General features: G+C 35.4%; 1 protein-coding gene across 1 annotated transcript in view; it reads right to left on the reverse strand.

Annotated features, from left to right (window-relative positions):
• The window catches only part of LRPPRC (leucine rich pentatricopeptide repeat containing), a 93,928-nt gene that overhangs the window by 5,835 nt on the left and 68,943 nt on the right, over positions 1-19,150 (reverse strand). Inside the window, 8 exon segments of the mRNA XM_054195083.1 lie at positions 1,374-1,448; positions 4,411-4,526; positions 4,688-4,827; positions 6,995-7,199; positions 10,573-10,661; positions 14,345-14,468; positions 18,357-18,444; positions 18,558-18,700. Of these exon segments, the coding sequence (XP_054051058.1) occupies positions 1,374-1,448; positions 4,411-4,526; positions 4,688-4,827; positions 6,995-7,199; positions 10,573-10,661; positions 14,345-14,468; positions 18,357-18,444; positions 18,558-18,700 (980 nt within the window).

Here is a 19,150-nt window from a genome sequence, read left to right on the forward strand (position 1 = left end):
GAAAGGAGACATAATAACTTCCTTCACAAAATTTCATACGCAGATAAGAAACAGTCAAAGAAATCAGGCACAAAACAAAACGAACAAAATACAGGACTAGAAGCCATACCCAAGAAGCCTAAACATTAATTTCTCAATTTTTTGAAGGAAGCAATTAATGTATTAATGAGAACGTCAGGATTTCAACCAAATTAAAAAAAAATGCAAACCACTCAGCAGCCTTCGCTGACTTAGAGGTCAATGGTAGCTATGATCAGTGCTTAAAAGATGTCAGATCACTAACTAATGTGCTTAAATTTGGAACCTCCCTCCCTCAACCTCCGATTCCAGTTTCAAAACCTCTGAGGTCTTGAATTACAAAAATTTTATAAAAATTAATAACAACTTTACCATATACTACTAACTTCTATGTGTTATTAAAATTGCAGCTTGAAAAGCTAGAAAGTCACAAGTTTTTTAAATTTCTCCTACAGACACCAGAAGATTGTGTTTGTCATCATCACCACTTCAACAGAACTTTTAATCTATGACTATTTAATGGCAGTTTCCACAAAACATAAATGTGCATTTTCCCTTGTTTGAAAAATATTTACTCTAGTTTATGTATTCACTGTCTCCTGATGCTGCTCCTCCGTGAAAAAGAAATTAATGTGGTTTTGCATGCATGTGTGTTTTGGTTTTTTTTTGTTGTTGTTGTTCAGTTTTTGGGGTTTTAATTTTTTTTTTGCGTGGTGGGTTTTTTGTTTGATTGTTTTAGGGTTTTTTTGTTTGGTTTTTTTTGTGTGTGTTTTTTTTCCTACTTTGAGGGGGTTATATGAAGAGGGAGGGACAGGAGTAGAGCAGGCACATATATGAGAGCATTTCAAATTACAGGGAACGAGCACAAACCCAAGAATCCAAACAGATGCTCAAACTAGTTACATGCCCAAATCACCATAGCAAGTAATATGAAATGTGTCTTTTCATGTAAACATAGAGGCATTTTATCATTAGAGAGAGGCTGAGGTTTTAACTTGCATTTGTATTCATAAAACATCGCCAACAAAATAAGTACTTTCAGGTTGTGATACTGAACTGGATAGCACAGTAAAACATTCAAAGCACAATGTCTGTAGGGCATAAGGTATAACATCAAAAAATGCAGGAAATTACTGAAATAATCGAAAAATATTAACTACACCCTCCTTTCCATTATGCTCTGTAAAGTAAACTGTTCCTTTAAAGGTAACCAGCTCTGCAAATTAACACCCCCCTCCCTGAGAAACCTGATTAAGCTATCAACTGTGAAGTTCAAGATCCAAAACAATTCAACAAAGGCTGATGAAATAGTATTTTTCTACATATAGAACGATATACATGTAGAAATACTATACCTCTCCAGGTTTAGATGCTGATCTAGCCATAAAACTCACGAAAGTTCTCTTCTCCTCAACTAATGCACCACATCTCTAAAGAAAAAGAAACAATTAATGTAGCAGTCATGAGTAGGTTAGTGATAAACAAAATGACTAAGGTAAAAATTTCCAAGTACAGATGTTTAAAATAAGACACTAATCTATTACCTATTTACAAAGTTAATAATTATCATTAGTTTGGAAACAAAAAACAAAACCGTAACACCACTGAACACAGGAAAGAAGTTAATTTCATGAACCGTTTCGGTAAACATTGTTTTTAAAATGGTAAGTATAAAGTTTGTTTAAAACAAAAGGGGAAAGAATTAAACTAATACTTCAACACACCACAAAAACGAGGTTTAGGACTGCAAAAGAATGAAAAAGAGAAACACTATTCCTCTCCAATTATACTGCCAAGCATTCACAAGTGAGCTAGGGATCATAAGGTTAATTATACATTTAATAAGGTGTCAGGGAGATAACTGCTCGTTTCTTTATAAAAATTAAAATGTACAAAGCAAGTTCTCTTTAAAGTATAATTACCTACACTTATGCATACAAAGGACTGATTTCAATCTCTCTATTTTATAAAAGGCTTTCACTGCAATAGACAGTGTTTGAGAAAGAGAGTTGAAGTTAAAAAAAGTTTGAGACAGACCAGATAAATCAAAAATCTATCTTACTTTAGAAACAAGGGTAAAATAAGATATACAAGACATTATTTTAGTGTACGTTCCTCAAAGGTGTCAGTCTTAAAATTCTTACAATGCACAGTGCTTTTTACCAGCTGCAAGATATTTTATCAGTACGAAAATGCACAGGAAGAAGAGAATATTGCGCATATAAAAACATACCTACCATGAATTTAATTAGTATTTTAGACATGTGCAAACAAGAAATTTTGGTTTATGCCATTATGAACGTACAGTACATATGATATGGTTTGATAAGCTCTTTAAGGTCAAGGTGAAAAGGTGTGAAACCTCATTCCATCAGGCAAACTGAGACAAAAGTGTAGCCGTAGTGTTCTGACAAAAAATTGTTTTATGGTGATAAACAGAGACAAAATATTCATGGGAGAAACTTGCAACATTTTATTTACTGGTTCTAGCCATTCTCACCTACTGTCAGTATAAGAAATAAGGATGCTCTGAGAGGAAAGAGACAGTCTAGTTGGAGAAATGTTTTTCACAGCTTCCTTTCATGCTGAAATATCAAATCACTTTTGACTTTCATCAGTAAAAGCATTCTCCCTCCAGACAATACAAAAGACGCTGTTGCTACTTCTTGAACTTTTGAATAGACCCTTAGACGCATTTTAGAAATCAAGGATTCTCCATGTGTATACTAATATTTCAGATTATTATAAGCAAAATAATTCATTTAGATTGTGGTTTACTTTTGAAGAAAATAATAAGCAACAGACAGTGATTATTGCTATCTTCTAGTTACCTATTAGTAGAATACTTGATCCACAATAGCAGTCAAGAATGTTTAACACAACTGAAACTTCTCCTGCACCATATAAAGCCCAAATTTTCTCATAGACACAGTAGTTTCAGCTCAAGCTTATCTGTGAATGTCCACTTAATGTGAAATATTTTAAAATTCTCCCTCAAGATATAGCGTATACAACGTTATTTCAAGTCTGATATAGAGCCATGAATTTAATTCCAACAGTTGAATGCTGTTGTAGTAAGAAGTTTTAGGAACATACGAATGAAAATTATTCCATGTTTTGAGAAACTTTAAGAATGTGTAGATTTCACTTAAAAATGCAAAACCCCCTATCTTCACAAGAGCAAGAAATTGTAACCAATTTTGATTCACTCATTCAATTTCATTCATTTCAAAGAGCAATCAAAAAAATCAGGAAAAGGAAAATATCGGGGTTTTTTTTTTGCATTTGTGCTGTTTCATGCTATATAGCAAGAGGTTTTATAGCAAAATTTTTGTCTCCTTTTAATTTAATACTCGATGACCCAGTAAGCAAAGCAATAAACAAAGTAATATTCCAGAGCAGGGAATATACAAATAATACACCTCACACTGTAGCAGAAGTAACTAAACACATTTGCTGGTATGCATTCTTCTCAAAAAATGGTCTTGGAATAATCATAAAACATCTGATGGACGAAGCGGAGCTTTTTTTTCTTTAACAGCTTAAAATACTTAGGAACTGGTGAGTGAGTAGTATGCACTACCAGAAGATGGTAAGAGGCCTCAATGTGAGGCAGCAGCTTATGCACACAGAACAACCCACGGAACCAGGGTGACTGTCGCCTGCTGGGATGAGCCTCCCTGAGGGAGCCTGTTTGTGCAGGCTGCCAGCGCCAGCTGGCGTCACCCCCACTTCATCCCACCTCTGGCTCGCCTGCGTCTTTAGCTCTGTACAAATGGCACGAAGGCAGTTGTCTCGTTCCTTGAAGATCGCTAACTCAGCTGGGACTGTGGCACAGAGACCAGCATTTGTCTTTTAACGCATCTGTGACACGCAAGTGAATAGAAAGCAAATTCGTCTCTTAATAAAGCTTGAATACAGCATATACAATATTATAGCAACCAATTGGAATAAGGTCCACAAGAAAAGTAAACGTTGCCTGCTTCTGGTTTGCAAACTGTACAGCTGTAAGATATTATGTTTACAGTACTTAAGAAATCATGTGAGAAGTTGCAAGGAAATGGTTTGCACGAAGCAACCGCTGTCCAGCAGAAAGCGTTAAAAGAATATTTGCTTTGGATGGAATTTCAAGCAATATACCAGTCTTCCTTTATTTTCTTCAGGTTGTTAGAAGACAAAAAAACCTTCTGACCCTGGCACCCACTACTACTATCAGTACTAGAGTTCTAGCCCATGGTTTAGAATAGTCTCAATTGTGCTACTGCTACTCACACTGAAACTCAAAAATACACTAGTACAAGCCTATGTTATACGCCACCTCTTTTTGACAATTTCTCAGTTAACCTTTGAAGAGCTCTACACATTTCTGTACCTCTCTTGTTATGTCATTACCTGTATCAGCGATCTGGCATCATCCACTCTGTCTGCACTGACATACTGAAGGAAAAGATCTGTGACAGGTCTGTAAATTCCAAACTGACTGGCCAGTCGTTCTGCCATCGCACCAACTGCAAAATGATGGGTACATAAGGAAAATCTTTGATTGAAAAGCCACTTTGTAAACTTCACAGGCATGATTTATGCTGACTGAGCAGGTTTTACATGTAATAGCTCTCTCATAACACCTCCGTCTAGTCAGAATATTTAAATATCATTGTAATTAACTTACATTTTTCCAAAGCTGGTTCTAATCCATCCTCAGACACCTTTCTTAACAAATAGGAAATATTTTTGACAGCTTGATCAGGATTCTGTGCACCAGAGATAAGCAGAGGCTCAAGGTATTCCACCGCAGCATCAAGGTCATTGCTAGGAAAAGAGATTGAACTGGCTTAGTTTCGGAACGCAAGATTTCTAAACCTAAAGAAGCAATTATATTTAAGTTTTTGTTTTCTACATTAAGGTTATATTTCCCAGGAATTGGTTAAGTACCTATGACTTTATTCAGATATTGTAAAAGTGAAACCATTTATGACAGAATCGATAAATTAACCCATAAATAATTTTTTTTTTTATAACCTTTGACCTGTAACAAAGCTTAAGTAGTTTTGACACACTTTTTTCCTCATTAAGAAAGAAGAGTTCAGCTAGCTGCTTTACGAAAATCTAGAAGGCAAAATCAGAACATTAAGGGAAGGTACCTGAATAATTAATACATGCAACTAAAGTATTTTTTTAATGCTATACAATTAATTATTTACCTGATTTTTCCCATGCCTGCCTTTTTGGATGCAAAAGGCAATACTAAATGTCTTTTGGTCAGTACCTTTGTCTTAACATTTTTAATCTTACGGCTTAAGTATAGCAAATGCTAATAAAACAATGCAGGAAGTATTCAGCAAAGTGCAAGCTCTACTTCTAGCATTCTAAAAAGTTCAAATGACAACATCTCTTATCGGTCCTCTCTAAAAACTAATTTAATTGAAAAAGAAATCGGAGCATGATGAATGCTTTTAGGTGAAGCAGAAACGCAGCGTATTCGAAAGCTATGAAAAATGCTTTGAAAACTATATCAGAAACATGAATCTACCAATAAATGAACAGGTATTAAAAATACCTGTTAGAATCTGTTTTATCATAGTTCTCAAGGTACAGCTTGCAAGATATATAAGAATATATAAGGTGTATTTTATTTATGCTGCTGCTAAGTCTTTTCATGCATCCAACCTAGTTTCAGCATGGAAAAAGTTGATGCTGCTTAACCTGTGCCAGCATACTGCATTATTAATTCTCGTCACCATATCTACATTTTAAGAACGTAGCATTACTTTGCAAAACTTTTATGACATGGAAATATAGGAAAATATGCAGCTTATGAGACAAATCTTGCAATGTCTCTCCTGCTTGGAGTGCTTAACTTAGGCAAAAGTCAATGCACTAGAACTGTGTGCCAAGGACCACTCAGATCTAAGTATTAGACAGATTGTTTTTCAGTGGCTGAAAACATAGTGAGCTCACTACTGGAACTGGCCTGCATGGTTCTCCTTCAATTCAAGTCCTCTTGCTGTTCCAAACACTTCAGTGACTATTCTCTCTGGCCTGGCATGCCTGAGGCGATCAGGTATCTGTTATGTATTACACAGTTCTCTACAGCTTTCCTGCCAAGTTAGACACAGGAGCTCTACCTGATGAAACTGGTTTGAAATAAAGTAACAGAATATGTAAGATTCCTGAAGACTGGATCCTGCAAAGCATATTTGAGAAGTCCATGGTATGCCCTTTCTCCCAGAAGTGCTTCCCCCATGCAGTTTTATACAAAGGATAAACTAGCGCAGCACCAAGGTATCAACTACAATGAAAATGCTAGGCAGAACGTGATAGTTGAATCAAAGGATACTCCAAGGGTGGGGATAATTATCATGATTGAAACTGTGGCCTAAAACAGCATAGCAACCGATTGTTTTATAATTCTCACCAAAAAAACCCAAAACCCAAAAAACTGCTCCACACACATAATATCTGTTTTTCACATTTTGAGGATAAACACAATAATATTTTGTCATTTCAACTACTGGAACTGGTAGCAGAATTTTGTTTCCAAGTAAGTATTATACATATGGGTATACGCATTATATGTATGGGTGCTAACTTCCAAGATTTTTTACATGTATATTGATGAAGTAATTCAATTTTACATTCAGATTTCATAGGGCTTTTGATCTAACACCAAGGAGAACAGTTTACATGAGGTGTAATACATTAGAATAAAAGTATCAAAGCTAAATTACACCAGAGAAGACCTTATGCTCTCCCCAACACTTTATAACTATCCCTGCATATCATTAAATGATTTTCAACCCCAAATGTGTTTGGGAAACGATACCAGAACAGAACTGAACAGCACACTGCACAACTCGACCAGAATTTTAACATCTAGGTCACTGTACGAATGGAAACAGAATGAAATGGATAACGCAAGTGATTTCCCACCGCTCTGCATAAAAGAATTACATATGCCAGTCCTAGAAATACTTACTTCTTAGTATGAGCCAAAGCAATAGCATTAGCTATTAGTGAGGCAGATACACCAATTGATTTTGTGATGTCTTCCAGCATGTTTTTAAGTGCTTGCAGGTTCTTTAGGTCCCCTTTTTCTGCCAGAGCATGAGTGAGCGCAACAACTGCTGGTCTAGTAGGCAACAAGCCACTGTCAAGCATTCCTTTTAAAACAGCCACGGCATCTACCAATGGCAAAGAAATAAGGGAAAAGGAAATCAGATTTTAGTTCAGAAGGCAACCATGCTGCTGGTATCATTAACCCTACCCTTTTAAAAACACATAGAGAAAACAATTCTCTTGCTGAGCTTAAACCCCAAAACTGCTAGTGAATTATAACTTGAATATATACACACAAATAAAAAATTTCAATAGTAATTCAGGTTAAAAAGCTTTAATATTTGCTCAATAAAAAGTATTAAGATAACTTTAACATTTACTTGATTTATTTTAGTATCCAGCTCAAGGAAAGTAGCTGTGTCATAAATGACCTCCCTTTTGACCTTGAAGTCACAACCTTTTCAGCTTGTTTTTTCTACAAACTATAACCAGTTTTCTTTACTAAAAACCAAAAATGTTGCATATTTAAGAATAAATATAGTTTAAAAATGCAATTCAATATTAAAACTGCTGAAGTCTAGTATTCAGATTTGCCTTTTTAAGTGTAAACCAAAACTTTGTTTACTGACATTTAATTTTTAAATAAATGCATGGGACAAGTCTTCATATGAAAACAAAAAAACCCTCAAAACTGGACAATTACCTCAAGAACTCCTAAAATGACAGCAATTACCTATGTTAAAAACACACAAATCTCCAGCCCGTCTGCCACAAATTCCCTAAACCCACCGCAGATGCAGTCGCCCTCCTTTCCCTAACCAGAATTCTTGTCAATTTACATTATACATGAGCAAACACACACAGAAAGACATGCCCCTCTGGTAAAAATCTCTTACTCCTTACCAGCACAGGCAGGATTATTCACAGATAATAATTATAATACCAATTGATAACACATCTAACATAATATACACCCACTTGAACTCCACAGCATTAACATTCCGATTCAATATACGTGAGTACTGCAGAAACCAAATATTACCTTTTACAAGAAAGGAAGAAAAAACATCCTGTATGCCTAACCTTCCTTCACAGCAAATTTTATTTTATTTTATTTTTGGGGGGAAAAAAAGGAGCAATACATCAGGGGCAAGATTCATAGAATTTAAAAAGCAAACTTAAAACATATGCTAGGTTCAAATTTTCTCCTGACTGTAAGCGTGGCCCTCCCTTTAGCACGGAGCATGACCAGCCTTCTCAACAAGGACAGAGAAAGATCTGGAAGTTGCATGTGTGCAGCACTACTGAAAGAGATCACATACTAGTAGCGTATTAGACAATTCTGCTGGTACCTTTTTATTTTCTTATGCAAAAGCACTCATTATTACTAATCTGAATTAATAATTTAATCCCTTGATTCTTCAGTGCTTAAAAGCAGGTAACTATGCACTTGTGAAAACCCACTGCTTATCTTTAAAAAGGCTTTCCCATAAACTCTGCAAATCCCACACTGTGAAACTCAAGTTCTGACTCAAGATAACCTGGGTTTTACCAAGTTCTTGCTGGAAGATATTAGAGCTCTTACGAGTATACTTCAGGACCTACAGGAAAACCTTTAGCTATACTACATTACACAGAAAAGAATGATGGTGAACTATATGAGGAAGTGATAAAGTCAGCAAGTTTTACACAAGTGAAAGCCATCACAGGATGCAGGTCAAATGGAGCTCACCACCAAAACACTGCAGAAAAACTGCGCCCAAAAATTTTTTGGGTAATCTATGAGCCTCAGAAAATGACAAGTATAGTTGAAATACTTAGTAGCTTGTCTTCAAGGCTTCATTTACAAAAAGAGAAGCAGTATCTTTCAAATTAAAACAGAAACAAGGATCAAGTCTGACTATTCAATTAAAACACCAAAGGAAAGTAAAGCCAGTTCAACGCACAAGATAAAGGAAAAAGTAATTTTGCAAACCAATGTAATTCCACAGACTTTTTGAGAAACTTTGTCTTGTGCAAAAAGAAGCATTTTGAAAGTACAGCAAGGGAGAGGGTTGATGTGGCAGAGAATTTAGTATGCTAGCCAAAAGGCAATCATGTAGTTAGCGCAAGAGATTGACAGAATACAGAAACGTCAGTGATGTTCTGAAGAAGGGAAGATTTTTGGTGTGTAATATTTGGGAAGAACTGGCAAAACTTCATGACACGCTGGACAAGAAAAAGCAGAAAATTCATTCGAAGAAAATCAGACAGGAATGTCAGGTGAAGGACTTGAAAGCTGCAAAAACTTTAGACTTGCCAAGAGCAAGAGAAGCAATTGCATTCACTGCAAATACTTCAGTCGATGACACCTGGCAATGACGTCAGACTGGAGACCGAATGGGGAAGGAATTTGAAAGAAAACAAGTTTATAAGCTACAGGAAAGGGTACAAGTGAGAAGATGCATCTAAATGCTCATCTTGGAGTATTTTAATGTAGCTGATGTTACATGGGTAGGGGCTACTACAGCTATGCATAATGAAATGAACTAAAATTAACTGATGGCAGAATCAAAAAGGGATTTTCTGGAACGCCTTCTGCTATGAAAGTAAAACCCAGTTCAGTGTAACACATCTCCTTCGTAGGTAGCTGCTTTAACGCTTAAAGGTACTGATGAAAGTACGTATCAACACCGTACTTACACTTGCGCAGGGATAAAAGACACAGCACTGCATGTAAAACTATGCGCTTGCAGAGTTTTCCTCTCTTGCAAGAGTTCTGCAGAACAACTTAATAAGTAAAATGTAATGCTGTGGAGCTGAACTCTAGGCTGCAAAACAACCAATGCTGAGAAGTAAAATAACACAACTACAAACTTTATCCACCATCTTGTTGGGTACCCTTACATACTCTTCAGCCACCATTTGCTTTTCTATCATCGTTGTTACATTAAAAAGAAAACCAAACTGAATATTTTGTTACTGTTGGTATTGAGAACTATTAAAAAGTATTTGATTAAGTTTTTAAATCAATATTATAATCATTTAGCGCACAATCACGCACATTTAACAGTCAATTTAACTCATCTGGTATCTCACACAACCACCACAATATGCAAGAAACAACTGCTGGGAATTGTTTCAGATGCTCTAAAGTATGTTAATTTCCAAAGCAAAATGACTTGTGCTGTGAATTTTAACGCACTTGAAAGCCTGTACTTTCTCTCGTTCTGGAGCACAAATTTTGCATGTCTGAAGAGCTGTGATTCATCTTAAGAAAACCCATCTTGTGTTAAATGGAATGGAAACTGGACTAAGTGGTCAAATGACAAGTACATTCATATTCAAGCTGTATTATAAATGCATGTACAGTAATTTACGTCTCTCAGCTACCACAAAAGGCTCTTGATAAGCAGGTAATTTGCTAAATGGACTCCTTTATCCAAGTATTCGAAGGGCGTTACAAGAAAAATCTGCAGAGGCATTAATGTGACGTAAAGGTCAAGCATTGTGACATACCTTTCAAATAATCCCGCCTAACTTGCGATATGATGAGGAGGCTGCTGGCAGCACTGTTCAGTGTGAAGCCCTTGATGTGGGTCTCAGCACTAAAAGAAGCAGACATTTAGAAAGGAATTACTGACATGCTTCTGATACGATAATAAATGGTTGAGCACCAAGGTGAAATTATAAAAACTACTGTTCGTATGTTAAAAATATTGCTGCAAAATATCGACCTGGAGACAGCTTTTGTGTTATCCTGTCAATGGTTATAGAAGGATAATTTTTTTTTGCATTCTGACAGATGACAAAGTTGGAAGTGAGCAACAAAAGAAACAAAGTACAAGATTTTTTTTAAACAATCGGTTCAGATTCTTGAATGCTGACATATTAGATGACTAAAATAACTGCATGCCCTGCATTGTTCTGTTGTATCCTAAGCTGGATACTTTTTCTTCTTTTTTCAATAGTAACCATAATTATAAAATGTAAAACTATTCTTTCAGCAATAAAAATGAAACATTTATTTTCAGCACTGTATATTTTAAACATAAACTAAAGCATATTATGAACTAACACCATATCATTTGGTTGATTAATTTTCAAATTTCTGTCATCTAGATGTATACAGGTTTTAAAGAGAACATACTACATTTGCTGCCTTAGCCACGTTAAAATTGTATTTCGCTTATCAATTCTTTATCTCCTGTAATACAAAACTTCGTGTATCTATAGCAAAGAGAATCTTTACTTTAATAACACTGCTAAAGCTTTTTCTAACGCTCTGGAAATTAGTCAAGAGAGACTAACCAGCAATCACGTTGATCTTACACTACAAAATGTTCCCGCTCCTAAATGACATATAGCCACATTTTTAATATATAAGGATAACTTTACAAATGTTCATTTCTAGATTACAAAATCTCTACACAGAAAAGGGGGGCATTGCCATTTACCATATCAGCAATCAAGATAAACCTCACTGATCATCTTGTGGCAAACAACTGAGCAGCCTACCTACTTGAACTTAGAGGCTGAGCGGATTGGGAGGTAAGCAGGGTCATTGCTAAATTATTCTCCCCAATCCCAAGAAAATCCTTCACATCACATACAATATGACTATCCTCTCAGTCACTTTCAGCCTCCCAGGCTCACAAATGCAGTCACTGGACTCGGGATTTTCTTACTCTCCCAACCAATCCTCTTAATCCCTGCCTAAGCACCCACTGCTCAGTTCCGCCTTTTTTTTTTTCCTCCCCGCTTTGTCCCATCTGTCAAAGCCCTTAAGTCAACAATTCATGCATGAGACTGTAAATTACATATAACAAAGGATTTACTTTCTCCAATCTTCCAATCTTTAGTGTGATTAAATAGATGTTAGCTACTATTACAGAACTAATCCATCATTCCAATACTCCTAAATTTCTATTTAAAACTTCTTGGACTAAATGCAGTAAATATTCTTCAAGACAGTGCCAGAAAGCAAAAGCAACTAGACTTGGGTTGACCAACAGATCAGTAACCTGGGTTGATTTGGTTTGGTTTTTTTTTCCAAATGCAGAGTGCATTTTCCTTCTACCGCATCACTTTTCCGTGGAAGTTTCCCAGGGAAAACAGTTTTAAAATTATCTTTTAAAATAAAAAGATTACTTATTTTGTTGCCTATGCTAATGCTCATAGGAAGGCTCTCTAAATATTATTTAAATTTCAAATTTGGCTTCAAGCAGAGTAAAAAGCAAAAGATGTTAGCTTATATAAACGAAGGTAGCTTTCCTGTATTTTATGAAAATATTAGGAGTTGCACAAGTTTCAGGCCACTGCACACATTTAGGCTTTGCAGGAATAATCTCTTTGTAATATGAGGTTGGAAAAATTGTCAAGCATGCAGAAATGTGTGCAAAACACGCAGATTTGCTATTCCTCAACCACGGGTACATACACAACTGCTTTCTCTGTTTCAGTGAATAATTTAAAACTTACAGACATTTGAAAATGCTTAATGTAAGCATCGTTTTGTTACAAGAAAAAAGATACACAGATAAACACCGTGAACACTGCCAATATGAAGCATTTTCTGTCTTGATGCAACAGTGAGCTGTTACAGGCTGCTTAGAATGTCATTATTTGGCATTTTATGCTACAAGATGGAGTATGAGAGTTCTGAAAAGCACAGGGGTTATTACGATGGTTGTCTTTGACCAGTGACCAAAACCAAAATCTCTTATTAAATCCTATTTTCTTTTTTTCCTAAATATCTCGAGGTGCAGAGGCTTAGTCGTTTAAAACGCATCTCCAACTTTTTTAGCCTTTAAAATTTTTTGTTAATTTTTCCCTGCATTTTCAATTTACATTCTAAAACAACTATCTAAAGTGGGAATTCTGAATGATCATAATACTAGGAGCAAGCCACCACTTTTTTTCTGCTGTTCCAATCTGCAAATTACTGCTGATAACATGTAATACTTTGTGCATCTTCCTTACAAGTGTGTTTGAGTTGCAGGGCAGGGAAACAGTCAATGCATGTACAAATCTTCAGTAGAAAATTTCAAACTTCTTCCCTGAAGAATCTTTGAATAAAACTTTTGATACATGAATATTTTCTGTGACTGTTTAACAAACTACCTAAATTTCATCAACTTTCTTTGTACTTCTAAAACATCTCTTTTCCATCTTCTACTTACAAAGATTCATCAGTTACATTTCAGGGAGCTTAATTTGATAAACTGTTTTAGTTTTTCCTTGATATAAGCCATAAATCCAGCAATCACTAACATTCCTTATCATGAAGCCCAGTTACTGAGATCTATTTGAAAAAACATCATTTGTTCTTCTGAATGCAGAACTCAAATACCTTTTCAACGAAAGGCATTTCTTCAGTCTAAACACTTTTAAAGAAAACATGAAAACGATAAACATCACCTTACACTACACACTGTTCCTGAACGTCAAAAACTAAAGATCATTAGATTTTTACAGTGCCCTATGCATCATGTGAGTTACCTACAGGCGCTTTCAAATTCACTGTATTCTGTCAGCGAACAAACTTGACGACAACCACTGTTCTTGTTTTAGCTGAAGAAACCGACAGACTTTAAATTTAAACTTAAATTTTTGTTCTTCTTACCTCTACATCGATGAGTAGTAACATTTTTACATTGAAGCCTATAATCTGACCAGAACACACATTACAAGCAATAATTAAAGCAAGTGGTGTACCATACAACTTGCTAAAGGTTAATTCGATTCTGGTGATTCTAATAACGCATGACAGCAGGTTGGATTTATTTCAGAAGTGTAAGAGTTGGATCTAAGGTTTATGGTCGTCTCCTAGCCACTGGCATCGCAGTCAAATGTACCATTTTGCATTTGGCAGGCAGGCAGCTGCCGGGGAGTGTGGGTAGGGTAGGACAGCAGCAGGGACGGGCACTGAGGGGAAGGCTCACAGGCAGTGAAGTGAAGGAATCTTGTCTGTTTGGATATTGCTCTAAAGAGGAAGAGGCAGACTGCCAGAAGGGCAGACTTTCAGTTCTGATGCCAAGTACATTCGCTGAGATTGTTAGTTGAAATGAGTTATTAGCCACACATACTGTCACTCTAGTACCTTTTTTATACATGGCTTATCGCCCTATGAAACACTGCTGTATTTTTTACCATAACTCCTAATTATCAGTCATGACCTGTTTTCCCATTGAAAGATAAGGACTGACTTGAAAATGATCCAGAAATTAAAACACTCCCCTCCCTGCCGCCCCCCAACAATTAAAATCCCCCAAACACAGAAAAGCCTTACATGCGTTTCACTTCGATGGCTTCTTCAAGACAATTCTGTGTTAACAATGCTTTTATAAGGGTGTCGTAAGAACGATAGTGAAACCCATCCTTTCCTTGCATTTTCAGGAAAATATCATAGGCCTCTAAAAAAAAAAAGCCAAAACAAAATGTTATATTGCAATGATGTTGATCATAGAAAGAAATCACGTGCTGATTGAAAAGGTCCATCTTAAATCTATTTATCCTCTGCTTACATCTTTGAGCCCAAAGCTGTTGGTCACAGCTTGTTCAAAACTGCTTGTATACAACAATCAATTGACACATACCATCACAGAACAAAAAGTTTGCTACTGCTCTTTTTCTATATGCTGCTGTCGCTTAAATACCAACGCAGCTGGTTGGAAGGGGAAGACTCAGGATTTTTAAAGCAACACCTAATTCTGGGGTATATAGTTACAGTGTCTGGTGCATGATCACAACAGCGTTTAACAAATAATATAGGAGGTGATTCCAATATGGGGAGATCAAATTATTTGGCTACGACAAGATTTATACAAAACATACAATTTACAAATATACAGATATTTAACAAGTAAACTACGCTGCATTTGTTTGACTGATTAACAGTTTTATTTCATGCATTCACAATAACTGTCAGTGTATGAAAAGATGTTACCAAAAAGGGGAAAAAATGATAAGCACACTTTTCAGTCATTTATTTTTCTGAAACAAGATTATGCAGCTATAAACATGAAGCTAAGACTGCCATCCAGGCTGTAACATAAGCTAGAAAGCTGTGTTAAGAACCACAAATGATCTTTTCCATCTCAACTGTGATTAAATGTTTCATTTAATGAAAGTCAAAAAATAATCCATTTGCTAATTCAAATCACAGCCACAATAACCTTTAAAACTTTTTAGAAATAGTTGTACTATCACTACAAATTTCACAGCTTAAGTGTTAAGTTGTTTTCTTGTACTTTGAAAGTAAAGATGAAGACAACTCATTTGAATCTTACTGTCACAAGAAGCGTTACACCAATAGCACTTATTACAGCATGCTGCAGAATTTTAAGATGGCTTTCCCCCAAACCAAAACTTTTGGTGTGACTTTTGGTTTGAATCTTAAACTTCTTCAACCAAAGAGTATACATAAAAAACCTCCTGAAATGTAGGCAAAAAAATGACTACGCATAAAAATTTACAAGACAAACTCTTACACTCAGTTAAAAATTAGAATTAACATTGCCATCCATAACCTACTTTGGAAGCTTGGAGCTACATTAAAAAAAAAAAATATATATATGAACAGACATAAAGGATAAGGATATCACAGTAAAAATTAAATCCACTTCTGTGTATGCGAGTTTCATGTATACAAGACAGACAGAGACATCAGAGAGATGGAGAAAGACTATGACTGACGTCTGACATTACAATAGGGATTGCAGTGTGAACCAAAAGACCAACGAAATGAAAGGTCTTGAAATCCTCCACCACATTTACTTACAGGTCTGAGGTTAAAGCTTGGCCTGTTGCAATGTGGTGAACTCTCTTGCCTGCTCAGATGCTGAACACTGGCATTCATAGAGTGTTCACACTTAAATTCAGTGAGAAAGACATTTTTCCCTTTGACTTTCCTGAAATCTGAGGTACCAGTAAACTAGCAATCACATTCAGCGAGAAAAAATCCCCTTTCACTGGTATAATCTATTACAAGTGTTAACTAATTATTTACAAAAACATAGTTGAGTGGCAATAGGTTTGCTCTTTCTGCTTGTCAAACTCTGTTTAAATTATATTTTTTAAAGCCAAAAAATCCTTATCCTTGGAGACTCCTACAAAAGCTCTGCTGTCTTTAGACCAAATCAGGATTTCCCCCCGTATTTGAATATTGCTTTCCATTGGTTGGGTACCAAAATGGGCCTTGCCACGAGCAGACGTGGTGGCATACGTGACACCAAGCATACGTGACCATCGATGATCATAGTCCACAAAATATAAGATTTATCTCTACAAGGAAATATATTTAAATCTTTTCCATAATGACTAGTTCAATGAAGAACTGAAGATCTTCGTATCAGTTTTGTTTTCCTGTTCTAGGATGTTTTATTGTGTATGTCAGTCCTGACCTCAGAATGATTATTCAGATTATTTTCTTAACTTAAACGTGCAAGTAGCACGTTTGAAATATTCCTAAATGAGTCTCGAACTGAGACATATGCCTGATCATGTATTATCAGCTTATTACTTCTTCAGATGGCATCTAAAATTACTCAAGTATATTAGCATTCAAAAGATAAAGTTCTTGGTTTCAAAATCATATTGTGTTATACTAGCTATTTCAAGTAGAAAGATTTGTTTGAAAAGTGACAACTTGCCAAGAAAGTCTCAGTTCTCAAGACAGTCAAATTTGTTTCAGCAATTGCAACTGTTTGGGATATGTGTAACGTGATCCCCTAGAGTCAGGTTCTCACGCTGACGAATCAAGATAGAAATGAAAATATGACTTTGCATAAATCAAGCACTTCAGAGAATAGATTTTCAAAGCACCTCCATGTCAGAGCTGATAAGTTCATGAAATTAGTTACATAACTAGATTAAGTTAATATTTTTCCTATCAAAAAGCTGATGTTGGTAAAAAGTTATATTCTGCCCTATTACATTCACGTCAAAATTACATTATGCTGTTATATAAAGTGACAATTTTGTCTTAAAAAAACCCCACTATAAAAACCTAAAAGAACTAATTCCCAACAAGAGAGGAACTGTTTACCAACATTTCCCTTTTCCCCCTTAACTCCCAGTAGCTCTAGACAACCCCCTCTAAAATACAAGATTATGCAGGAATAATTTACTGATAAATTCAATATCAAATATCATCACAGACTGTTAACAGTTACATTTTATATTTTTGTTTTAAAGTAGTCTCCCTGCAAGGTTCAAGGCATATTTCATTTCCTCCTGCTTTCCACTTGATAGCGCGTATGATATCAAAGGCACAGGACACTTCTTTAGGAATAACATTATAAAATGTATTCCATTAATTTTGCCTGGTTTTCAGTGAAAAACATTTCTGCATTTCCCATATGTTCTTTTGATCCCCGAAATTTACCAGCATGAAAAATTTCCTGAAAACATTAATTTTAATGTCTGCCATAATATGCACGACTCTTAAATTTGCGACATAACAGAAGATTGCACTCCCTATATACAGAATACCCAGACTCCAGATTTCTAATCAGTGCTTCTGTGAATGAATAACTCTATAGGGTCATCTCACTAACAACGGAAGTTAACTGTAAATGACTGACAGATTCTTCTTTTAAAAACTCAAAGCTTAAAACTTTGTGTGTTCAACCTGTTAAATATACTGATAACACTCAGAAAAAAATAACTAGGTATCTTGTATTTATAAATCTTCCTCACTCAACAAAATTAATTTTTTAAACCTATTTAATTCTACATTTTTATCTGCTTTCAAAAATCTCTGAACAATTTCTTCCAATAGTTAATTGCCTTCCCATAAACATGTCCCAGCTATTTCACTTGATATTATTCTTTCTTCTCACTACACTTCTCATGTCTCACACCATAAAACTTGCAACCAAACAGCTAGATTTTCTGGGAACCATAAAAATGGTATTTTTAGCATCAATCCTGTACATAAATTTAGTTTCTGGTGTTTAATGGCTACATTTGAAAGTCTAGAACATGATGTTAACCCAACAGGATAAAGTGAACTACAGACCAGCAGTACTTCAGTAATTCTAAAACTGTCAACTTCACCATAGACTGGCTTTCAGACATGCATTTAAAAGTCAGCATTTCTGATTACATTTTAAATATTTTAGCATATCTTTCTCATATCAGCTTATGAAGCAGAATATAGGCAGGTAACACTGTCATGTACCTTTCCTAACATACTAGTAAACCAACAAAAAGCAGCAGCAAGCATCAGTTGCTCTGCAGTTAATCAAAATCTTAAAATTAATGCTGAAGGGGTAAAGAAAGCAGTGTTTTCAGTTTACCTTTTGCATTGTTTTTCTTGCAAAGCATCCTTATTTTTCTTTCTTCCACACTAGAAGCACTTAAACTACTGGTATCTTCATGTCTAACCTTTAAAACAAATAAACTTATTTAAGTTACTATAATGCTATCTGTTAACATTTTTCAATGGAAATAAATGTATTCAAAAGTATTGTTAGCTAGGAAAGATAAACTCCAATTACCTTTGGTACCTCAAACGGAACAACCTGACCATTTTTCTCAAGTATATCAGCCAGTAGGATTAATGTTTTTTCACGAGGAACAACATTTTCTTCTTGAATTTTAGTCCAAACAGCTTCAGCCTTTCCCCAGTCACCGTTGTTCTCTGAAACAAGAGCCATATCTTCAGATAAAAGCACATTTAGAGTATATATAAATATCTAAAGTGATTCAAAAGAGGTATCTTTGGAAAATAATTCATCAATTAATCATGTACTTCTGCTTCATATGATCATCAACTTGAAAAGTTCTAAACTCCTTTTAATATCACAGAGGACACCAGAAGATGCAAACAGGAAAAAAAAAAAAGGATCATATGAATTTTCAAATGAATGAGAATTCAACTCAAAAATATTGCAGAAGTTCCTCCTAGCTCTTAAGTTCTAATATTCTTGATTGTTAGCTGTAAAAATAATTACAAACATTTATAAATTATGACAAAACACAAACACTCTAAGGTACCACTTTTAACTTGTATTCTGAACAACTTGAAATTAAAACCTCTGGTTATGTAGCTACTGAGTTAGAGCACCTACATCCAAGAAGTTGACCACTT

Source organism: Rissa tridactyla, chromosome 3 (assembly GCF_028500815.1).
Source record: "Rissa tridactyla isolate bRisTri1 chromosome 3, bRisTri1.patW.cur.20221130, whole genome shotgun sequence".
Lineage (NCBI taxonomy): Eukaryota > Metazoa > Chordata > Aves > Charadriiformes > Laridae > Rissa > Rissa tridactyla.